Source organism: Zophobas morio, unplaced genomic scaffold (assembly GCF_036711695.1).
Source record: "Zophobas morio isolate AGI-343-1 ecotype UQ-CSIRO unplaced genomic scaffold, CSIRO_AGI_Zmor_V1 ptg000002l, whole genome shotgun sequence".
Lineage (NCBI taxonomy): Eukaryota > Metazoa > Arthropoda > Insecta > Coleoptera > Tenebrionidae > Zophobas > Zophobas morio.
The window spans coordinates 6858017-6883287 of record NW_026972107.1 but is presented as its reverse complement, the minus strand read 5'-3'; the positions used below and the strand labels follow the sequence as shown (position 1 = coordinate 6883287).

The window sequence follows — 25271 nt, the reverse complement described above, 5'->3', positions numbered from 1 at the left end:
CGTCCTTTTCAAGGAATGCCATACAAGACGCTAAAATATGAGCAATCGTTTTCCCAGCCATAAAAACAAAAGTCCATCCAAAAATTTCATTGAATATTGTGACCATTTCTGAAAGGGTTGTAGATAAGGTTCCCACTTGTCTAAAGACAGTCACCAGTGAATATCCGTTTTTGTATTTAGTCATTAAAGAATCCATACTAAGATAGTGATTTAAGTCTTGGTATCTACATCTTAATGCTAAGGCATAATTCATAATTAAAGCAAACACGATTGTGTTGCAGTTATAACAGAAGTTGTGGAAAAAGTAGGTTCGAAATACCACCTCTACACCAAAATAGTAACACCATGACCACATGACGTATGACATTATGGCAATAAATACCAGCACGTTGACAATACATTGAAAAAAGGGATTCTTTAAAAAATTACTTTCTTGTTGTCTACGGTTCTTGAATGTTTTGTCAATTTGTTGAAAACTGTTGTTCAAACGTAGCCATTTGTCTCTGTTGGAAAAAGAAGCATTTATAACAGCTATAACTGGAATAATCCAATTGACAACGTCGTTAAGAAAGTCTAGAGATAAGTGCAAATTTTTGAGTAGTAGGTATCTTTGCACAACACCGAACAAACTTCCAAAAATAAGTACAAATGTTAGTACGACGCCTTTAATTTGTTGTTGTTTTAGATTTTCCAAGGAATGTTTTTCGAAATTGTAGTAAGGTGTAAGCCCCAAAAGACTACTGATGTAATAAAGTGGTTTCAAAAAACGAATATCACGCCTTGAAAACGTTAAAAATATATATCTTTGGTGAAACATTGCACGAATGACAATGGCATCAATACCTTTTTCGTAATTATTCGTAATAGATTAATTTTACTCCAATACAATAAGAGTGTAGGGTGGGGTAACACAGTTATGAAATCACCTAAATAAATACCACTCAATTAGTGTAATAGTAGCCGTCCTTCAAATGATCCATTGAGCCGGATTTTCCTAAGAAACTTCATCAAAATTCAAAGTCGTAGTTGTCAACAGCAAAAAAATCAAAAGTTTCCACTAAATTGCAAAACTACTATCACGTAAGTTGTGCACGTGGCTAAAATCCCACAAAAGGTGCTTCTGTTAATTTCAAAGAAGTCACCAGCTGTGATTTTGACCTCATTAGCTTGAACCTGTCTTGCTAAAATCAAAATTTCTAACCTTTCATCAGATTTAGGGGGAAAATGCTCTTGCAGTTTATAACTTAAAAATGCAGTTTTTGAGCTTTCTGTTGTGACGCTGCTGCCGCTCATCATTAGTATAGTAAAATTCACTATAGTTAGGGAAAAGGCCAGGAAATCAGATAACCACATCTCTATGTTTGCAACTTCAGTTTCCTTTTCGAGAAGTATCATACAAGTTGCTAAAATATGAGTAATAGTTTTTGCAGCAACAAAAACAAAAGTCCATCCAAAAATTTCGTTGAATATTATGACCATTTCAGAAAGGGTTCTAGATAAAGTCCCCACTTGTCTAAGAAGAGGCACCAGTGAAGATCCATTTTTGTATTTAGTCTTTAAAGTATCGATATTGAGATAGCGGTTCAAGTCTTGGTATCTACATCTGAACGCTAGGGCATAATTCGTAATTAAAGTAAACAAAACTGTGTTGCAGTTATAACAAAAGGTGTGGACAAGATAGGTTCGAAATATCACATCTATGCCAAAATGATAACACCATGTCCCCATGACATATAACATTACAATAATAAATGCAAGCACGTTAACAGCACACTGAAAAACCGGGTTCCTTAAAAAATTGCTTTGTTGTTGTCCACGATTGTTGAATATTTTATCAATTTGTTGAAAACTGTTATTCAAACGTAGCCATTTGTCTCTATCGGAAAAGGAGACTTTTATTGCAACTGTAACTGGAATAATGCAGTTGACAATATCGTTGACGAAATCTAGACATAGGTTCAGATTTCTAAACAACTGGTGTTTTTGAGCTGTAGAGAACAAGCTTCCAGTAATAATCAGAATTATTAGCATAGCGCTTTTAATTTTTTCTTGTTTTGGATTTTCTATGGAACGTTTTTCGAAATTATAGTACGGTATTAACCCCCAAAAACTGCTAATGTAGTAAAGTGGTTTCAAAAAACGGATATCACGTCTTGAAAACGTTAAATATGTATACCTTTGGTGAAACATTGTGCTTAACTGCTTACTCTGTTTACAAATGAGAGTGGCATCAATACCGTTCTCGTATTTATTCCTTATAGATTAATTTTATTCTCTAATGCAGTAAGTAATTAAGTATGTAAGGGTGGAGTAGTGCAGATATAAAATCTAAAGTTAAGTAAATAAGTACCATTCAATTAATCTGATAACCACCAATCAAATAAATGGTCCGTAGAGCCGGATCGTCCTAAGAAATTTCAGAAGAGTGTGTTTCTATTGACAATAAAAGTCAGCAGCTACTAATTCCTCAATTTACTAATTAAGAAAAAATCTCAAAAGTTTCCACTAAATTGCAAAACTACAATCACGTAAGTTGTACACGTTGCTAAAATCCCACAAAGCGTGCTTCTGTTTATTTCAAAGAAGTCAGCTGCTGTGATTTTGACATCATTAGCTTGAACCTGTTTTGCTAAAATCAAAATTTCTAACCTTTCGTCCGATTTAGGAGGAAAGTGTTCTTGTAATTTATAACATAAAAATGCAGTTTTTGAGCTCTCTGTTGCAACACTGCTGCCGCACATCATTACTACAGTAAAATTCGCGATAGACAGGGAGATAGCGAGGAAATTAGATAGTCTGATGTCCATATTTGTAACTTCATTGTCCTTTTCGAGGAATCTCATGGAAGTTGCTAAAATATGAGCGATTGTTTTCGCAGCCATATAAACAAAAGTCCATCCAAAAATTTCGTTGAATAGTGTGACCATTTCTGAAAGGGTTCTAGATAGAGTTCCCACTTGCCTAAAAACAGTCACCAATGAAGATCCATTCTTGTATTTAGTCATTAACGAATCGCTAGTGAGACAGTGGTTCAAGTCTTGGTATCTACATCTGAATGCTAAGGCATAGTTCGTAATTAAAGCAAATACTATTGTGTTGGAGTTGTAACAAAAGTTGTGAATAAGATAGGTCCGAAGTACCGCATCTACGCCAAAATGGTAACACCATGACCACAAGACATATGCCAGTATAATAAAAACTGTTAGCACGTTGATAGCACATTGGAAAAAAGGGTTCTTTAAAAAGTTACTTTCTTGTTGTTTACGGTTGTTCAATGTCTTGTCAATTTGTTGAAAACTGTTGTTCAAAAGCAGCCATTTATTTCTATTGAAAAACGAGGCATTTATTATGGCTGTGACTGGAACGATCCAGTTGACAATATCGTTGACGAAATCTAGATATAAGTTCAGATTTCTAAGTACATGCTGTCTTTCAACAAGAGAGTACAAGCTTCCAGTAATAATCAGAATCGATAGTAGAGTGCCTTTAATTTTTTGTTGTATTAGATTTTCCAAAGAATGTTTTTCGAAGTTGTAGTAAGGTGTTAGCCCCAAAAAACTGCCAAAGTAGTAAAGTGGTTTCAAAAAACGAATATCACGCCTTGAAAACGTTAAAAATGTGTATCTTTGGTGAAACATTGTATGTGCATACTCTGCTACAAATGAAAGTGGCATCAATACCGTTTTCGTAATTATTCATAATGGATTAATTTTACTCTTTAATGCAATAAGTATGTAAGGGTGGAGTAGTACAGATATAAAATCTAAAGTCAAGTAAATAAGTACCATTCAATTAATTTAATAACCGCCAATCAAATAGTCCGTAGCGCCGGATCTTCCTATTGACAACAAAAGTCAGCAGCTGTGATTCAAGTACTAATTTCCTAGTTTACTGATTAACAAAAAATCTCAAAAGTTTCCACTAAATTGCAAAACTACAATCACGTAGGTTGTACATGTTGCTAAAATCCCACAAAGCGTGCTTCTATTTATTTCAAAAAAGTCAGCTGCTGTAATTTTGACATCATTAGCTTGAACCTGTTTAGCTAAAATCAAAATTTCTAGTCTTTCGTCAGATTTAGGAGGAAAATGTTCTTGCAATTTATAACATAAAAATGCAGTTTTTGAGCTCTCTGTTGCAACACTGCTGCCGCACATCATTACTATAGTAAAATTCGCGATAGACAGGGAGATAGCGAGGAAATTAGATAGTCTGATCTCCATGTTTGTAACTTCATAGTTTTTTTCGAGGAATGCCATGCAAGATGCTAAAATATGAGCGATTGTTTTCCCAGCCATAAAAACAAAAGTCCATCCAAAAATTTCATTGAATATTGTGACCATTTCTGAAAGGGTTCTAGATAAGGTTCCTACTTGTCTAAAAAGAGGCATCAGTGAAGATCCATTCTTGTATTTAGTCATTAACGAATCGATATTGAGACAGTGGTTCAAGTCTTGGTATCTACATCTGAATGCTAGGGCATAGTTCATAATTAAAGCAAATAATATTGTGTTGCAGTTGAAACAAAAGTTGTGAATAAAATAGGTTCGAAGTACCGCCTCTACACCAAAATGATAACACCATGACCGCAAGATATATGTCAGTATAATAAAAACTGCTAGCACGTTGATAGCACATTGGAAAAAAGGGTTCTTTAAAAAGTTACTTTCTTGTTGTCTACGGTTGTTCAACGTTTTGTCGATTTGTTGAAAACTGTTGTTCAAACGCCGCCATTTGTCTCCACTGAAAAACGAGGCATTTATTATGGCTGTGACTGGAACAATCCAGTTGACAATATCGTTGACGAAATCTAGATATAAGTTCAGATTTCTAAGTACTTGCTGTCTTTCAACAACAGAATATAAGCTTCCAGAAATAATCAGAATTGTTAGTAGAGTGCCTTTAATTTTTTGTTGTATAAGGTTTTCCAAAGAATGTTTTTCGAAGTTGTAGTACGGTGTTAGCCCCAAAAAACTGCCAATGTAGTAAAGTGGTTTCAAAAAACGGATATCGCGTCTCGAAAACGTTAAAAATATACATTTTTGGTGAAACATTGTATGCACTCTGTTTATGTATAAATGAAATTGGCCTCAATTCCTTTTTCGTAATTATCCCTAATGGATTAATTTTACCCTAATGCAATATGCAGGTATGGGTGGGGTAGAGATCTATAAAATCAAGTAAATATAGACCGCTTAATTAACTTAATAGCCGCTAATCAAATGGTCTGTAGAGCCGGATCTTCCTACATTTTTTTTTTTGTATATTAATTCTCGTTTCTGAACGAATTATTTGGGTATGGGAAAAAAGTAAAAACCGTATGGTTTATTAAATTTTATTAGAACCATATAATATATTTTTGTGTTTAGAAATGTGCTTATGTTTTTTAAAAACATACCATTTTATATTACAGTAACTAACGCAAAGTAACTATTTACATATAATACAAGTAAAAAATCACGAAAATAACCGTTTATGAAAGCTAACTAGAATAATAATAATCATAACAATGATAAACCCAACTAATATAGTTGAGTCACTTTCATTCCAGACACAAAATTGAGCTTGCCCGCGAAAAAAACAAGTCAGTTTCCAACGAACAAGTGTTAATATAAATATTACGATAACTAATTGAAAAAAGGGCATGGTAACAAAGTTAAAAAAAGATTGTACTAAAAGTATTATGTATGTATAAACAAGATACATAAACAGGCATACAATAGAAACAATGAACACGCAGTTTAGAACTGCAAAACGTATAACATGAAGAGCAAAAGCTCAGTAAAGCATTACAAATACATTTGAGTATTAAAAAATTTCAAGATTTCTCTCTTCTCAGATCTAAAGGCACATAATCACATCCTCGTTATAAATATTCAATCAGAAAATATATTTTACTTATTCTCCGCATGACACATTCTCGCCATTTTTACACATGTACAATTTTAAAACAAATTTACAATTCACTACAAACGATTCAATAAATATGTTAAACCTCGACTCCCAATACCCTATCCACGACGTACTCGTACCGACCCGACTGTCCACTACTTTCCGCCTCATTGTTTTTCACTTCACTAGGTTCACTGTTTTCAGGTTCGTCTTTTGATTTTGTCGTGTCCGAATGGCACTCGTCTGACGGCAAGAAAGGCACGTTGCTGTTGACTCGTGTGAAGAAGGCCATCTTCTCTCTAAACACAAAAACAAAACAAATTACTTCCAAACCCACTTAAGTAAGATTCGTTAAACTTACTTGAAGGAGATAATATCCGGCTTGCCATTGCCCGCCTTCGTTTTCCTCAGTTTGTAAATCTCCTTGGACACCTTCTTCAGCATCTTCTCCACCTTTTTCTCCTCTGGAGACTTGGAGCTCCTGAAGCTCTCCGCGTGAGCGATCAAGTTCTGGATCCTCTCGTCCTCCAACAAGTACGTCGCCATCTCCGTATCCCCCTTCTCTTTCGCCTCCTCCAACTTCGCCTTCAACTCCCTCAACCTCAGCAACTCGGAATGCAGCAAATCCAGCCTCGTGTGTTGCGCCTGCAGGTCCAACTCCAGGTCCAGCGACGTCCTCGCTGTCGTCGTCATGTGCGTCTGCGGCCGCGCCGCCACCGACTGCCTCCTGAACCTCAAACTCCTCCTCTCTATCGCGTTCCTCTCGAACGGCTTTCCGCCTCTCCTGTACAGCGGCATCGCGCTGTCGCTGTCGCTCCTATTCAGCTTACAGATATACTGGTTCTTGGAGACGTGCGCACTCGGCGTGAACGTCTGCGACCGCTTGATCACCCCTCGGTCATCCAGCGCCGCCCCCGCCGCCGCCATCTTCATCTGCTTGGCGTGCTCGGGGAAGAACGCGCACTCAGTGTTGGTCTGCTTGTCGGAGAAGGCCTCCAACTCCTCGTCCAGCACTTCAAGGACTTCCACGTCTTCTTCGTCCTCTTCTTCAATTTCTTCCTCGGATTCCTCGTCGCTTTCGCGGTCCATGCAGCTGTACAAGTCTTCGAGGGTGAAATTGACGGTGTTGAGGAAGTTCATGGGGTCTTGGTTGCGGGTGAGGGTGGAGGTCTGGGAGGAGATGATGGTAGAGTCGTCGGAACTCTCTTCTTTGAGGACGGGTTGCTTGGAGCTGGGGTCGATGGACTCGTGGCGGGAAACGTCGGACTCCTGGCGGTTGTGGGCGGGTTTGGACTCCTCGCGGGTGTCCATGAGCTGGAGGCTGAGGATGTTGTACCACTTCTGGGACACCTGCTGGATGTTGAAGTCGGCCAGGCTCACTTGGGTACAACCCTGGAAGAAAAAAGGTGTTTCATGTCTGGACGTTCCATAATCCGTAAAAGTATCAACAATAGGTCCTCCGTTACTTTGTATCTATTTGTCGTGTGTTGGTTTAAAACACGCTTGAAGGAACGAGTAGGTAGACGATGGTAATCAAGATAGCATTTTGGACATTACTTTTTAATTATCAGATTAATCAAGCGTCCTACGAGAACAGTGACCTGTGTTTGTCTGATAGAAGTCTACTAATCGATTCCAATTCTTTTGCATGACAAACGTTTGGTGAAGTCGTTTTAAAAAAAAATTAAATTCGGTAGCACTCAAATAAATTATCTAATATTTTTGACACAAAAAACTTGTTTTTTAATAGCAAAGGTATTTAAATTGGCTCATTACGCCGTCCGTATTGTTGGCGATAAGCCTTTTTAAATGTTTCTGCAATAAACAGTACTTACTACAAAGTACTGATATAGTCGTAGTCGCATTCCATTCATATCTCTGCGTTTTTTAAACTTTTGCAAAGTATTGTTTTGACGTCTCCAAATGTTTGTTTAAAGCAAGTATTTATTCTAGATAACTTTTAATTGTAAAGAGGAAACTCGTACCAAACGCGTGACATTTCTGTCACTTTCAATAGTTTTCGCTGTTCTACATACTACGTGTATGTAGTACAATTTCGAAATACGTGTAGTAAAAAAATTGAGGAAAATAACAATAGAGATAAAACAAATATACATATTTTATGGTGATACACACGACATGGTTTTGACAGGACGTTAAATCCAAAAAAACAAGTGTTTTCACTTACCACACACTTCTCCTGTTCTTCAGTCTTACTCCACACATTCAACTGGAGCGTCTTCGTATAAATCTTATTAACAGGTACACTAATAGTGAAGATATCACCAAAACTCGGCTTCTTCAAGTCTCTAACGGGCTTCGTGCAGTACACTGGGGGCGGCGTCGCCGGCAGCAGCGCGATCTTAATATACCTATAAACAAACCTGTCATAACCTCGCCACTCCTTTTCCACCCTCAACTTACACTTGGGCGTTCTCCCCGATGTACAGGGCGCACAAATTCCGCGCTCTCTCCACACACACACTCAGAATGTTCTCTCCCGTGACGTATCTCAGTTTAATTTGGACCTGCGCCGTGTCGACGTCTTGCTCTTGCAGCAGCCGCTTCCTGTTCGACGCCTCGAACACCCCCGAGTCGCCCGCCACCGACTCGTCGCTCACGGCCGCCGACACCGAGCGCGTGTTCGTCCCCGAGGACGACGTCCGCGACAGCGCCGTCCCGTCGTGGTCCAGGATAGGGGGCGGCGTCTCCGAAATGGGCGACAGCGGCGGGTCGCCCGAGCTCTCGTACGAGTATCGACTGACTTTCGGCTGGCCCTGCGGCTCCTGGTGACCCAACTCCTCGATCAGTCTTTGTACTTGGCGGTCGCGCTCCACTTGCTCGTACGTGGGGGGAGGGACTGCGCAGGGGAGGTTTTCGTACATGGGGGACACGGGCGGGGACACGGAAGACAGCGAGCTGCGGGGGGACAGGGACGGCTGCGATCGGCACGGCGAGGGGGTGGAGTATTTGGCTTTGAGGACGCGCTCGACGCGCCGATGCAGGTCGAGCATGTCGATGGGTTTGTCCACGTTGGGGGCGGCGGTGGTGCACTGCGGCCCGCCGTAGATGTCCGTGAAGCTCAAGCCCGAGCTCAGCGAGCCCTTGCTACTGGTGGTGGATAAGGAACCGAGACTAGAACTGCTACTGACTGAGAGGGTGCTGGCGGAGAGGGTCTTCAAGTGCGACTCCAAGTGCGTCATTTGTCTTAAAGCGTCTCTTAGCTGCTGGAGGAGGAGCTGCTTCTCTTCGTGTAGTCGCAGCCGGTCGGCGATGGCGCGGTTCGACATCTCCAGGGCTTTGTTCAGGTCTTGCTCCAGCCGCTTGCACTCCAACTGAATCCCGCTCATCTCTTCTTTGGATCGCATCCTAGGAGTAATACTCCGGAGTTCCCTCAAGAGTTGTTCCTTTTCTTGGAACAGCAGCAGCCTGTCTTTATCCGACTCGACTTGCCCCGGCTGGACCTTCTCCTCCAAGTCGGCCAGTTTCTGCTGGATGTGCTGCACTTGCTTCCTCGCTTCGTCGTACTCCAGCCTCATCTTCGCCATCTCCGCTAACCTCGTTCCAATCGGCACCAGCTCGCAACTCAGGTCGGTTTGCGACGCAGTGCTCAATTTTTCTTGTGGAAGACTCAAAGTGGACACGTCTGGAGATCCCTCCGAGAGCTGTAACCTCGTCAGGTCATCCTTCAGCTTCGCCAAAGACTGCATCAGCTCGGCTTTTTCTTTCTCGCCACTCGACAGAGATTTCTGGATATTGACTAATTCGGCCATGATGGCTTGAGCTTCGACTATGTTGTAGCCTTGATGGGAGTTGAGTTTCTGTTCAACACTGAGAAAAATGGTTATTATCGTGAACGGGATCACGTGGAAAGACTTACTTTGTCAGAGTGTCAACTCCTTTCTGTGTGTACCTCATCTCGTTCCGGATCTGTTCCAATTCGGATTTTAACCTGGAGACTCTATTTTTGGCCAAGGCGACGTCGGATTTGAGCAGGTCGGGGTCGTATTTGGTGCTGACGCCGCTGGCGGAGGAGTAGAGGCTCGTTCGGGAGGTGGCTAGGTTGGCCAGGGCGTTGTTGAGGTGGTTGTATTCGTCCTGGGCCAACATTAGCCTCTGGGATTTGACGTGGTAAATGTCTTTTTTGGCCTGCAATGACGACAAGATATGAATACTAGATACAATGACTGTTTCAGTTGGTAGCAACAAAGTTTGCTTGAAATTGGTAGAACTGTCACCGCCACTTTACTTCTTGCTGTCAAAAGTGACATAATTGTCGCTTCATTTAAATTAAAATTTGATTATTATTAAAATTAAATTCCAAATTAGTCAATCTTAGGTAAATAAAAAAAAATTTCAAAAGTGGATCTGTCCGTTCCAAGCGTCAAACAAAATTCCCAATGAATAGCAGAAAAAAAAGAATTGCTACCATGTATTGTGCTGTCTAGAAATATTATAAATGCCAAAACATAGCGCTGTAAATGTGTGAAAAAGCGTTTAGTCCCTGTTTTGAACAAGCTACATTCTGATGGTAATTATATCTTCTGACCTGACATGGCCACCTCACATTATGCTACAGTGACAAAGAAAAGTTTGAAGAGGTATCAAATTCCCTACATTACTTGACTTGCAAAGAAAATACCAAATGTTTAAAAAAATATATAAACCATGGAACTTATGCGGCGCAGTATGCTCGTCATTTTCGGGTACAAAATTTTAATCGGCGCAGTTAAGATATACCGTTCGTATGAGAATGAAACCTGTGGTCACTGTACCATCCACGAAATCAACGTCATCTCTATAACCAAAACTCCCTTGAAAGGGCCCCAGAAACCACAAGTAAAAAAATCTCCGCAAACCCGACCACAAAGGCTAGATTCCTGCGTCCATCAAGCCCATCTCGCACTTCCCACCGAAAACATCCCATTCAATTAACCCACCGCCCATATCACCATTGCCGCCGCCGCCCCCCGCGCCGCACATTCCTCCGCCGGCCGTAACCCCCACCAGGGGGCTCGCCATTAATTAACCGGCGGGCTCATTACGGCCCGCACCACGTCCCACACGGTCACAGCACGCGCTCGAAATTCCGCACAAAGAACATCTCAACTCACGAATAGGCCGTAGACGGCGCCGCCGCCACCGTGCTGGTAGGACGCCGGCAGGGTCCTGAAGCAGACCTGGGGCCGCTGGGGGCAGTGGAGGTGGACCGGCAGCGTGTGCACTTGGAGTGCGGGCACGTAGCACAAGGGCCACATCTCGACTGCGCTTCTTGCGTCGGGTTGTCGGTGGTCGGCCTTGGCTCTGTCCTTCGCACCCTGCCGACTGCTGGCCCGGGCCACACTTTAATTTCCGTGTGTGTGTGCCGTGCATTCCAGAGGTCACGCGGACGGCCCGGGGGCAGGGGGTCGACCGCATTGTTTCGCGTGCGAGCGGACGGAGGAGGGGCGTCCGGACGCCCACGACGCACAAGAGAAAGAGATTCCTGGAAGACGGCGAGCCGAGATTTCGCCAAATCACGCGGTCTGAAATCCCCAGTGGGATCAATTAAATTACTCCGAGATTTGTCAAGGGTCTTTCTTTGCCGCCAAGCCCCAAAATATATTGATAAAATAATATACTCCTATACTTGTGGTCTATGAATCCGTTTTGACTTTGTAAACTTTTACTGGGCTGCCAATTTTTGCTTCTGAATTTCTAAATTTTGGGCGTCGTGCCCCTGCAGTTGCAAAAATTGTGAAAATCGTTAAAAATAATCATCCATCTGTCTGGACCAAAAATAAAAATCTCCCTTTATCTCCAGATTAGTGAATTCGTGGATTTGGTTGACCCACCGCCAGCCCTCGCAAAGTCCGTCCGCCGCCGCCCCGCGGCCCAGCGCGGCCCACGTGCGCCGCCGCCCCCACCCCCCGCCCCGTTACGTAACCCCATCTCCATTGTCCCATCCGGCGATAAAACACAAAAACAACCTGTTGATCCGTGTGCGGAGCATCAGGCCGAAAGAATGCGCCTTCGTGCGTGTTCGGCCGCCTTCGGTGGAATGCAGTGGCCTGCTGGGATCGTGCGGCGTAACACAGGTAGCCGCTGCAGCGCGCGCCCGCCCCCCGCCCCGCCGGGCCACAAAAGAATCAATGTCGCCCGCCGCCCCTGCCACCTGTTCGCGGGAGGGGGCTTTTTGTCCCTTTTTTTGCGGCGATTCGGCGTTTTCGCCGGAATCCGGCAGGCTCGGCATTCCTGGGCGCACGAGCCGCCCCCGCCACCGCCGGGCGGCGCGGGTCGCTTTGACGGTTTAGAGAGGTTATGAAAACATGGAAGGAATTTATTACGGGAGATTAGATGAACTTTTTTGACCTGGCAGTGGTCAGAAGTGCGTTTGGAAGAATGCCGAATGACGGCGCGATTGGTAAACAAACAGTGGCGGTGGAGCTGGAGTGATGCAGGGCGGGAAGAGTGATCGGCTTGAATTGCGGGTGACTCACGATGAGCAGATTCCGAGATAATTAATTGCTGAGGTCATAAATAAATCATGCGATTCGTTAGGAAAACGGAGGAAAGTGCGACCTTTGGACGGAGCTGAACTGATAATGGCGGTTTTATTGTTATTATTATTGTGTGGTTTGTTTGTACTTGATGATAAATTGTAGTAGAAAAGCCAAATATTTTCGGTTTTATTTATATCGGTCGTAACAACACAAGGCAATTTGGCTGTCTTTCTCTTTGTTCCTAGTTCCTTGTCTTTTTTTGTGTGCTCTTTCCAGTTTCCGCGTTCGGCGAATCGGTAAAAGCTTTCTCCCATTGCGTCGTGCCGTTGTACCCCAAAATCCGATGTCGTTTGAGTTTTGGAAATGTATACTAAAATTTATTTGGTGTTTTGCCGTCTACATGAAATTTCTAAAATAGAATTTGACATCGGTCTAATAATTCCTCTCTCATAAAATCGCCAACAGATGACAGATAGAAGAAAAAGAGGGACCTACTTTTTTCATACTTTCAGGGTTACGAAAAGATTGTAAAGTTTGTCTAGAATTATAAGAATTTTATGGACTACCAAAGTTAATTCGTTTTACAGCTCTGTTGTCAATTTTATTGTACAGCTGAAGAGCGGGGCGAACACAGGTACAGAAAACATCGGCTTTCCCCTGACAGGCTCTTTACCTGTACAACAGAATTGACGCCTGGGCGCGGGCTGTAAAACGAATTAACCTTGGGAGTCCATAAAATTCTTATAATTCTGGACAAACTTTACACTGTCTCACAAAGAAATAAAACAAGGAAAATCCTATACCATTTTTTAAGCCCATTTTACTTAAAATAAAATATTCCTGCTTTGTGTCTTGAGTTTTCACCCTACATAACCAGATTTTTTACTTTGAAAATCAAAATTTATTCGTTTATCCCCTCCCAAAAAATTGATAACATCATCTCAAAATTTTGTAATGAAAAACTCACTTGAAACAAACGTCTAGCATGCTTCTTTACACATTCACTTCGGTTTTCACTTTACATACATGTTTTTAGTTTAACTTACAAAGGTTATCAATGTTATCATAAAAAAATAAAATTTGTAAAACAAATCTGATATTTTTTCGAAAAATCAACTAATTTTTGGATACACAATGTTTTGATACACAATGTTTCGGTTTCATAATTTTTCGTTTTTTCAATTTTTCGTACAATTTTTCATTTTTAGATTTTTCAGTAACTCGATCTTTAATTTTTCGATTTTTTCATTCTTCGTGTCCTCAATTTTTCAAGTTCTTGACTTTTATTTGTCAATCTTCCGATTTTATAATTTTCCCGCTTTTATATCACTTTTCGTTGTTTCATTTCGTTTATTTTTCAATGTTTCTTTCGGTTTTATACATTTTCCTTTATTCAATTTTTCAAATTTTCAATCTTTTATTTTTCGATTCCTTGGTTTTAAAATTTTTAATTTTTCAATTGTGCAATTTTTGGAATTCTCAATTTTCCCATTTCTTTAATTTTCAATATATTTCGTTTTTACGGGATTTGATTTTTTTTCGATTTTGCAGTTTCCAGAATTCGCAAAATCAAATCTTATAATTTTTCGAAAAATCTGGAAGTCTTTTCACAAGTTTTTTGAAATCACAATGTTTCGGTTTCATATTTTTCGTTTCTTCAATTGTTCAAGTTCTTGTTTTCCAATTCTTAGATTTTTTAATGTTCATTTTATACTTCTTCCTTTTTTCATTTTTCGATTCATTTGTTCAAGATCTGGAATTTTATTTTTTATTTTCCCGATTTTTTAATTTTCATTTTCATTTTATAATTTTTCGTTGATTCAATTTCTCCACTTTTCAATTTTTTATTTTTCAATTACTCGGTTTTCCAATTTTTAAATTTTTCAATTTTGCAATTATTGTAATTCTCGATTTTCCGTTTTCTTTCATTTTTAATGTTTCGATTTTTCAATTTTTCATTCCTTCAGAATTTCGAGTTCTTGATTTCCCATTTTCAAATTATCTTTGTTTTTTCCTTTTTAATTTTTTAATTTTATATTTTTCCACTATTTTGAATGGAAAAACTGAAAAACTAAAAATTTCAAAATCGAAAAAGTGGAAAATCGAAAAATTGCAATTCGAAACACTGAAGAAAGAAGAAATGAAAGATTGAAACATTGCAAAACTAAACATCGAAAAAAATTAATGAAGCGAAAAACTGGATAAAAGAAAAACCTCAAAAATTGAACATTGGAAGAAAAATGGAAAAGTTTCAAAATACAATTTTATTGAAGAATGGAAAAATTGAAGTAAAAAAGTTTAAAAGCTGAAAATTGAATAATGTAAAAATTGAAAATCGAAAAATTGCAACATCCAAAAAAATTGAAAAAAGTGGAATTGAAAAAGCAAAAAATTATACAATTCAAGAATTGTAAAAAATAAAGAAAATAAAAACGAAACGAAAAATTGAAGGATCGAAAAATTCAAAATCCAAAAACTAAAAATCAGAAAATTCCAAAATCGAAACACTGAAGAAACGAAAGATTGAAACACTGAAATCTAAAAATCGAAAAAACTAATGAATCAAAAAAATGAAAAAATAAAATCGAAAAATTGCAAATTGAAGCACTGAAGAAACGAAGAAATAAAAGATTGAAACATTGAAAAGCTAAAAATCGAAAAAAATCAAGCCAAACACTGAAAAAAAAACAATCGAATGGAAAGTTTTGAAAACCCAAAAATTTTAAATTCGAAAAATTATCGAACCGCCAAACTGGAAAGTGAAAAACTTAACACTGGAAGAAAAATTAAAAATTGGTTTAAAGAGTTTAGACAGTACTTCCCTCGCTGTCGGAAACGTGACGACTGCATGCCTATTATGTTTTTTTTTCGCAGTGGATTTCAAAGAATTCGGTTTTGTAGTTCCTGATTAAATCAATAAAATATATTTACGCATTCATTAATTTTTTTGAGTCACTCTGTATATGCAAATCCAAAAAATATAAATGGAGTGATAAATGACAAGTACAGACTCATCATATTTTGTACATTTTAGATATGATTTATTCGGCAAACTTTCGAGCTGACGTCATCAAGTTTTTGGAGGGGATAAGCAAATATATTTTGACTAGACATTTATTATGCTCTTTATGACCTTAAAACATCTGCAAGATTTCAGAGCATTCGGTTTTGTAGTTCCTGATTAAATCAATAAAATATATTTACGCATTCATTAATTTTTTTGAGTCACCCTGTATATGCAAATCCAAAAAATATGAATGGAGTGATAAATTACAAGTACAGACTCATCATATTTTTACAGTTTAGATAGGATTTATTCGGCAAACTTTCGAGCTGACGTCATCAATTTTTTGGAGGGGATAAGCAAATATATTTTGACTAAACATTTATTATGCTCTTTAGAACCTTAAAACATCTGCAAGATTTCAAAGCATTCGGTTTTGTAGTTTCTGAGTAAATCAGTAAAATAAATTTACGCATTCATTAATTTTTTTGAGTCACCCTGTATATGCAAATCCAAAAAATATGAATGGAGTGATAGATCACAAGTACAGACTCATCATATTTTGTACATTTTAGATATGATTTATTCCACAAACTTTTGAGCTGACGTCATCAAGTTTTTGGAGGGGGTAAGCAAATATTTTTTGACTAAAGATTTATGATGCTCTTTATAGCCTTAAAACATCTGCAACATTTCAAAGCATTCTGGTTAGCAGATTAAAAATTAAATTTCAAAATGTTGTTTTATAATTTTGATTTTTTTTCCAAAAATCTGGACGTTTCGGGTGAAAAGTCGATTCGGAGTTGTAAACTACATGTGTAGGACTATGTTATTTTATACAATTGAAAACCCATTTACTATGTACAATTTTGAAGTGACGTCATCGCATTAGTGGTGGGGATGATTAGACAAATTTTGGTTAGCGTTTTACCATCTACATGATATTCTTAATATAAGTACAAAATTTCACAACAATCGGTCGAGTACTTTCGGAGATTATCTGTCTAATAAAAATCCGGGACAACAGACGGACAGACGGACGGACAGACGGACGGACAGACGGACAGACGGACGGACAGACGGACAGACGGACAGACAGACGGAAATGGGAGACCTATTTCTTCGTCTTCTAGGGGTCATGAAAGATCGAGAAAATGTAAAAGTAGAGAGTCGGCCGACGGACTCGATTACAATACTTCCTTTGCTTACGCTCGGGAAGTAAAAAGTACAATTGAAAAAGCTGAAAGTTTCAAAATGGAAAAATTGAACACCGAAAAATTGGAGCAAACAAATACATAAATGAAAAACTCAAAAATTGCAAACCGAAAAATTGAAAAAAGTGGAATTGCAAACCAAAAAATTTTAAGATCCAAACATTGAAAAATCGAAGGATTGAAAAATTAAAAAATCAAAAACTAAACATCGGAAAAATAAAAAAATCGAAAAAATGAAAAACTGCAAAATCTAAAAATTGAAAATCGAAACATTAAAGAAATGAAAGATTGGAACATTGAAAAAAGAAAATGATTGTTTATTATTACATATTTAAAATGAAAATTAAAAAAATTGCACATCAAAAATTGAAGAAACGGAAAATTGAAAATTCGAGAAACTGAAAAATGTAAAATTGAAAAAGCTGAAAGTTGAACAGTGGAAAAATTGAAAACTGAAAAACTGCAACATCCAAAAAAATGAAAAACTGAAAAATTGCAAATCGAAAATTAAAGAAACGAAAGATTGAAAAAAGTAGAATTGAAAAAGCAAAAAATTATAAAATCCGAACATAGAGAAATCGAAAAATTGAAAAATAAAGAAGATAAAACAAAACGAAAAATTAAAAATCCACAAAGGAAAAGTCGGAAATAATTGAAAACTTGAAAAACTGCAAAATCGAAAATTTGAAAATCGAAACACTAAAAAACTAAAAGTCGAAAAATTCTAAAATCGTGAAATTGAAAATGTGAAAACTTTAAAAATTATAATTATTATTATTACATGTTTAAAATGAAAACTAGAAAAACTGCAAATCAAAAATCGAAGAAACGAAAAATTTAAAAATGGAGAAACTGAAAAATCGAAAATTTGAAAACCGAAAAATTGAAACATCAAAAAAATGAAAAACTGAAAAGTGCAAATCGAAAAATTGAAGAAACGAAAAATTGTAAAAATAAAGAAAACAAATAAATAAAACGACGAAAGTAAACATTGTAAATCGAAAATTTGAAGAAATGAAAAACCAAAGGATCGAAAAATCGAAAAATGAAAAATGGAAGACTCGAGAAATGTTAAATCGAAAAATTGCAGAAGCTAAAAATTGAAGAAATAAAAAAAATGAAAAATTGAAAATTGAAAACTACTAACTCAAATCGAAAAATTGAGAAATTCAAAAGTTGGAAAATTGAAAATTCGAAAAATTGCAAATCAAAAAACTGACGAAACAAAAAAGCTGCGGGGTGGTTATCCGAAAACAAAAAACTCAAACAAATTTTATAATTTTTCAAAGGGAGATTAGTTAGGCTACACTTCAGGGCCGAGCGAAGTTCCTCTTTATTAACGAAAACAATAATAATGAAATATTGAAACATATCCGAGGGTAGCATAATCAGACGAACTCCAGTTCAAGCGCATTCCCCACGTGTCGAAACCGTCGACTTTCTCGCCACAATCTCGGCAATAAATTCCATCAACAGAATGACTAATTGTGTCACAGCGATTACCATTCCCAAACCTAATAACCGCATCTGCAGTCCTCCGTTCAAGTGCACCGAGCCCATCAAAAACCGCATAAAATCGGAAAAAGCCTCGTAGTAAACCGAATCAACGATCTTCGCCCGCTGCATCACCTTCATTAGCTCTTAAGTAACACTCGTCCGTGGGCCGCTTTACGACTTAATGAGGCCCGATCCGTCGGCGGCGGCTATAAATACGGTGCATCCATCGCGCCGCCCCCGAGCCGCATTTTTGCGGTTTTTCCCAAGCAATTAGGCCGGAGTCAGCCGCGCGGAACGGCAGCCAGCATTTGAAAAATCCTAATCTTTTTTTACAGTTAGCTAATAAAGAGCCGAGTCAGCGGCACTCACGCACCTTCGGCTGTCGATCGGCGCGGTTTAAAAATAAGTCGAAACGTGCACATTTTTCGGGCGCTTTTCGCTTAGGCCCCTAAAACGGACCTCTTGGAGAAACGAGATCCGCACTTTGTTCCACGGTCACATTCCACGGCATGTGTGAGAGTGCGATGCACGCTCCACTGCACCTCCAGAATGCATCAGATAAGTCCACGCATTGTTGGGGATTGCGGCTTCGAGTGCCCGAAAAACGCGCCCGAACACTCGGGATCGGGTACCCACCTCAAGGACGTCTTGCGCCGTCTGCAGGTACTCCCTCAGCATCGCCTCCTGGATGGCCCTCCATTCCTGGCGCGGGTCCTCCAGCTGGGTCGACTCTGTAAAAACGATTTTTTACTCGGGTGGGTTTCGGTTTATGGCGCGGAACAAAAGAAACATGCCATGTAACACATTAGTCGCCTTTACGACTCGAACAAAACCCCATAAAGAATCATTGGTGTTGGTTCTTGAAACAGCGCAGAGGCACAGAATGATGCGAAATAGATAATTGAGATCAGTACAGCCGACGTACAGCTCCTGTTATTTACAACTGTGGGTTGTACCAGTACCATGTAAGTTTTTTATAAGAGTACTTACGAGTTTGGTGATTGATGTAGTAGGGTCCGATTTGGCCGTCGTAGGCTTCCTCCCATCCTAAAGGTAATTCGTTTCCTATGCAATCAGCGAATGTTTGCGGTTTCGTGAACCTGGAAAAAAACAAATGTGGTAAAATCACGAAGAAGGTCTAATTTTAAATACGTAACTACATACTATTAAAAAATTAATGACAATTGAAACGGTGGATAATTCTGTATGCTTGGACGCTGTAAAGTGCGTTTCATGAAAACAAGTATACATTTGACGCAATAATGCTCGAATGATGAAAAAGTCATTTCTATTTGTGAATAATAGTAACACTATAGGAGACAACTTATTCAACGAGTGCGTAATAATGACCATTACTCACGAAATCAAGTTTACAACATGGGCGTCGCCAAGTGCAGCGAATCGCACTTTTTCTACATATAATCCGCACAGAAATGGCATTTTTTACATTCTATTTCATAAAAAGTGTACCGAAATTATATCATTGGTGTTACTGGTTACAGTTCGTGAATAATAAATTTACCTCACGGCCGTGAATAATGAATAGCATTACTCAACAAGAAACGTTTATAAAAAAATAATAATAAAATAAAAAGTAAGAAATACGAAGTTGTTAAAGAACACCGTTGTGGCATCTTATTACCATCAACATTTTATGTGAATTTGACTGGATGCAATGTAATACGAACAATAAACAGTACCGTATACACAGTGTGAGTAATATTAAAAACGATCAATTCATTGATAAACCACAAGTAAAGATTTATTCAGCAAAATTTTGAGATGACGACATCAGTTTTTTTGGTGGGGGCAAACGGATAAATTTTGCTTCACCATGCTTACGATAACGGTAACAGTTTGCAAGTTTTCAGAGCATTCGGTTTGGAAATTTCAAAGTTAAATTGTAAAATGTAATTCAATTTTGATTTTTTTTCCAAAAATCTGGATCTCAAAGGCAAAAACTCAACACGGATTCATAAATTACACATGTAGGAGTATGTTACTGTATAAAATTTATTCGGTAAATGATTTACTATCCCCAAGATCACCTTTAAAAGTTTGCAAGATTTCATAGCATTTGGTTTTGGAATTTCAAACCTAAAATATAAAATGTTGTTCCTCAATTTTGATTTTTTTCCAAAAATCTAGATGTCTAGGGTAAAAACTCTAACACGGATTCATAAACCACAAGTGTAGGGGTACCTTATTTTATAAAATTTAACTAATATTTAATATCGTAAATTTTGAAGATGACGTCATCCCTTTGTTGGTGGGGATGATTGGGCCATTTTTGGTACGCGTTTTATCATCTACATGATATTCCTAACATACGTATAAAATTTGACAACAATCGATTCCAGAGTGTTGCAGATTTTTAAAATTGTATCAAATAACATAGTCTTACACATGTAGTTTACGACTCCGAATTGAGTTTTTACCCGAAACGTCCAGATTTTTGGAAAAAAAATCAAAATTATAAAACAACATTTTGCAAATTAATTTTGAATCTGCTAATCCGAATGTTTTGAAATGTTGCAGATGTTTTAAGGCTATAAAGATCATCATAAATCTTTACTCAAAATATATTTGGTTATCCCCTCCAAAAACTTGATGACGTCACCACAAAATTTTGTTGAATAAATTCTCTAAAATGTACAAAATATGGTGAGTCTCTTCTTGTCATTTATCATTCCATTCAAATTTTTTCGATTTCCATATACAGGGTGACTAAAAAAAATAATAATTGTGTGAATTTATTTTATTGAGTTAATCAGGAACTACAAAACCGAATGCTTTGGAATCTTGCAGATGTTTTAAGGTTATAAAAAGCATAATAAATGTTTAGTCAAAATATATTTGCTTATCCCCTCCAAAAAATTGATGACGTCAGCTCGAAAGTTTGCCGAATAAATCCTATCTAAACTGTACAAAATATGATGAGTCTGTGCTTGTAATTTATCACTCCATTCCTATTCTTTGGATTTGCATATACCGGGTGACTCAAAAAAATTAATGAATGCGTAAATTTATTTTATTGATTTACTCAGGAACTACAGACCCGAATGCTTTGAAATCTTGAAGATGTTTTAAAGTTATGGTAAGTTTTTGATCAAAATGTATTTGCTCATCCCCCCTACAGAAATTTATGACGTCACTACAAAATTTTGCTGAATAAATCCTATCTAAAATGTACAAAATATGATGAGTCTTTTCTTGTGATTTATCATTCCATTCATATTTTTTGAATTTGCATATACAGGGTGACCCAAAAAAATTAATGAATGCGTAAATATATTTTATTGATTTAATCAGGAACTCCAGAACCGAATGTTTTGAAATCTTGCAAATGTTTTAAAGTTATAAAGAGCATAATATATTTTTAGTCAAAATATATTTGGTTATCTTCTCCAAAAAACTGATGACGTCAGCTCAAAAGTTTGCCGATCAAATCCTATCTAGAATATACAAAATATGATGAGTCTGTACTTGTGATCTATCACTCCGTTCATATTTTTTGGATTTGCATATACAGGGTGACTCAAAAAAATTAATGAATGCGTAAATTTATTTTATTGATTTACTCAGGAACTACAAAACCGAATTCTTTGAAATACACTGCGAAAAAAAAAACATCATAGGCATGCAGTCGTCACGTTTCCGACAGCGAGGGAAGTACTGTCCAAACTCTTTAGACCAATTTTTTGTCTAATAAAAATTGACACCGACGACAGACAGACAGATAGACCGAAACAGAAGACCTACATTTTCGTACTCTAGGGGTCATAAAATGTCGAGAAAACTGGAAAGCAGAAGTAAAAATCGGTTCGGAGTCACTTTGACAGAACTTCCTTCGCTCCCGAACAAATGCTTTTTCAGAAAACTAAAATTTTGTTTTGAGAATTTTATTTCTTATTATAACCTCTATAATTTAAAATAAAAATATGCGTGGACTGTTAAAGTACAAGTACAATATGAAATTTATTTCAAGCAAATAACCAACCGGACAACACAAAATTAAAATAATAATAATAAACAAAATCGAGGTGGATTCATAAAGTACAAGTATAGGAGTATGTATATATTTTATGTAATTTAAATAGCGAAAAAAGAAAAATAAACATTATTATTTTGAAAGAGTATTCTTGTTATTTAAATAAAAGATAATTGTTCAGTTGTTATTTTTTATGATAACGCCAATATAATAAAATAAAAAATATTACATACATATATTACCAGAAATTTGGAAAAATTAGACAACCATTTTTCATTTAATTAATGAAATTATTATACAGGCTGTCCAAAAAAACTGCCGACCAAATCGATGACGCAGGGCAGGAGGAAAGAAAAAATGATGTGTACCAATGTTTTTTGTCCAAATGTGGAAGATATTGTTTTATTTTTACAAATTTGAAAAAGTCTTTTGAGTGCCTTTTTTTAATTCGGGAGACTCTTGGATACTCATGGTGTATTATTTTGGGAGCGCATTATAACAATTTTGGGGGACTTTGGTGTTCTATTTTTAACAATAATAATTTTTGGAAAATTCTGACTTGACCTGTTTTTCAGTTAATTTTGGGACCCCGCATTTTTTTTTAATTTAAAACGATCTTGAGGTTCTATGTATTTCTGTTTGGAAAGAATTTGAAAGTGTTTGGGAGCCTCTAGTGTCTTTTCTTATAATAATTTAATTAAATTTCTTAGAGGATACGTCATTAGCCAAAATCAACCTTATCTTAGCAGGAACTAGCCCCGCCCACCCGCCCTCTCTTTTCTTAGAGGGTATCTCATTAGACAAAATCAGTCTTATCTTAGCAGGTACTAGCCCCGCCCACCCACCCTCTCTTTTCTTCGAGGGTATGTGATTTGCCAAAATCAATTTTATCTTAGAAGGTATTAGCCCCACCCACCCGCCCTCTCTTTTCTTGGAAGGGATCTGATTTGTTAAAATCAGTCTTATCTTAATAGGTATTAGCCCCGCCTACCCATCCTCATTTGGAAACATTACGAGGTATTCACGCATTAGGTGCCTGTAATGTTGCCAAGTTTACTTTTATAACATTATTTTTCGTAAACCAAACCATATTTTTTTTTTTATTATTTTTTTGGGACTCCCGAAACCCCTGTACATAACGTACTGAAGAGTTAATCGGCCTTTTTCCAGACACCCGGTATAAATCGATATTTTGTTTTTATAAATGAACGTCAAATTGACGTAAGGAATATTTTAATGACTTTTCTCGAACTTAGACTTACGTACTTAATAATGGTCCGCTGAGTTGGTGCGCCAATTTTTGAACACCCTGTATGTGTTAGTCCCATGTGAAATTAAAAAAAATCGTTTCGTAGATTCCCCAATCCAAACGATGACCACTTTCATGATTTCGCGACGTTCCATGACCCCAAGGGTACATAACATTAGGTCTCCAATTTCCGTTTGTGTATCAGTCGCTTTTCCTAAACTACCTGACCGTTTATTGTCAAATTTTGTATGTGTGTTGGAAATATCGCGTAGATGGTAAAAGGCTGACCAAAATTTAGCTAATCATCTCAACCTACAATTTGGTAACGTCCATTCAAGGTTTTTTTAGTAATCGCCATTTAAATTTTATAAAAAAATTACAAAGTAACGTACTTCTATATTTGTGGTTTATGAATCCATCTTGATTTTTTACCGAAAGCATTCGAGTTTCGAAAAAAGAATAGGAATCGCATGGTCACATTATACACCATAGATTTGAGATTTGTATTTAAATATATTTAACAATATTAAAATAAGAATTAATATAATAAGAGCTACTTGTCCAAAATAATATTCATAGCGTTTTGTCCCATTGTACCTTAATTATAATTTGAGTCGCTCTGTTTGGAAGAGACAAAGTCATTCAAATTCTTGCGCTTAATCTGGTCAACCAGCTTTGCACGTGCTTAATGGTCGCATTCTTTCGATATACATATAAACATTAACAGTAGAAATTAAGCATGTGCTCATAATCTCGTCGAAAATTACCATTTCAAAAAATAATCGAGTCTTTTAAATAATTTCTGAAGTCACAAAATAATCTTCAAAGCAACCTACTTCTCACGATGACATTTGGAAATTTTAATACGATTAGACGACCAATCGTGGACCTTTAAACCATCGCCGGTGTGTGCACGATAAGAATACAAAGCTCTTTAAAGAAAATCACGTCACACTTTCGTTATGCGAATTGCACAATCCCAGTTAAATTGCAATAATAAACTCAAGGGCAGAAGTAGTAACAAGTCACTGTCCACAAAACTATAAATGCGTGTGGTAAGAACCATAGACAACTACAGTCGAGGTTAAGAATTATTTAACACAAACGTTCTAAAAATACACTGGTTTTTTAACAACAAAAAAATGGCAATGCAAAAATTTTGTAGCTCAGTCCGGGCCTGCCTCTGCACCGGAAAACGTTTAAATGTCTCGCAAATGAGACAGTTCGGTGATTACCGATTACCGAGAATTTTTCCGTGATGTTTCATTCTGCGGATTGTCATGCGAGTGTCACTTTCGGCATGCACACACAACTTTTGCTTCGACCGCGTCACCCCCAAAATTCTCCCGATCCGCCACCACACTCCCCGCGCCGGCGGCGATTTTCCAATAAAACTGCGGCACATCCGGGAGATTACAATAAATGAATAATGCATCGCCACCTCGGATTTTTCAAATGTTTCCCATGCCGCTTATCAGCGCCATCCTTATCGCTCGATAACCCGGCTGCGACCCGCAAGGTCGGCCGTATTTGTGGCATGGGTCCAACCATGCCCATGTGCCGTTCTCACCCCGGAAGGAAGGTCACGTGGGTGGGGGGTCGGTCACGGCCCCGTCCGTCGGCTGCGAGCTTCGTCTGAAGGGGGCTCGACCGTCACCGCATTCCAGCGTTTCGGCGTCTCTGTCGCACGTCGTTTGTCTCGCTCGCGCACGCATCATTCCACAATACTACCCGTCCGGAAAACGTTGGCGCGGTGACGCGCTTGTTACTCGCTACGATTTATTATTACCGTACGCATGGCGCAAATGGGGGTCGCTTGGGGGCGCTGGGGGTGGCGACGCAGCGAGGTCACTGGATGTTGTAAAAAACGAAAGTGGGCGGCTGCATTGACGCAAATTTTCGCGGGGAGCGAAGAGAGTTTTTGTTGTTGTTATTATGTTAA

The 25271-nt window shown here is 38.1% G+C and overlaps 2 protein-coding genes across 3 annotated transcripts in view; both read right to left on the bottom strand.

Moving 5' to 3' along the window:
* Nucleotides 1-1044: 1044 nt before the first annotated feature.
* Nucleotides 1045-2190, bottom strand: LOC135119349 (uncharacterized). The gene is made up of 2 exons (XM_064044074.1): nt 2177-2190; nt 1045-2113 (listed from the first exon to the last, which is right to left on the bottom strand). The coding sequence occupies exons 1-2, from the start codon at nt 2188-2190 to the stop codon at nt 1045-1047; spliced, it is 1083 nt and encodes a 360-aa protein (XP_063900144.1).
* Nucleotides 2191-5321: 3131 nt separating this feature from the next.
* The window catches only part of Kibra (kibra), a 43166-nt gene continuing 23216 nt past the window's right edge, over nt 5322-25271 (bottom strand). The window contains exons 2-8 of one of the 2 annotated variants that reach the window (XM_064052250.1): nt 19080-19189; nt 18726-18820; nt 9773-10041; nt 8317-9723; nt 8081-8264; nt 6254-7284; nt 5322-6191 (exon numbers count right to left, since the gene is read on the bottom strand). In XM_064052250.1, the coding sequence (XP_063908320.1) occupies nt 5990-6191; nt 6254-7284; nt 8081-8264; nt 8317-9723; nt 9773-10041; nt 18726-18820; nt 19080-19189 (3298 nt within the window). In that variant the 3' untranslated portion in view covers nt 5322-5989. Of the gene's footprint in view, nt 6192-6253; nt 7285-8080; nt 8265-8316; nt 9724-9772; nt 10042-11006; nt 11154-18725; nt 18821-19079; nt 19190-25271 lie in introns of those variants that run through there. The other variant, XM_064052260.1, reaches the window with a different exon arrangement.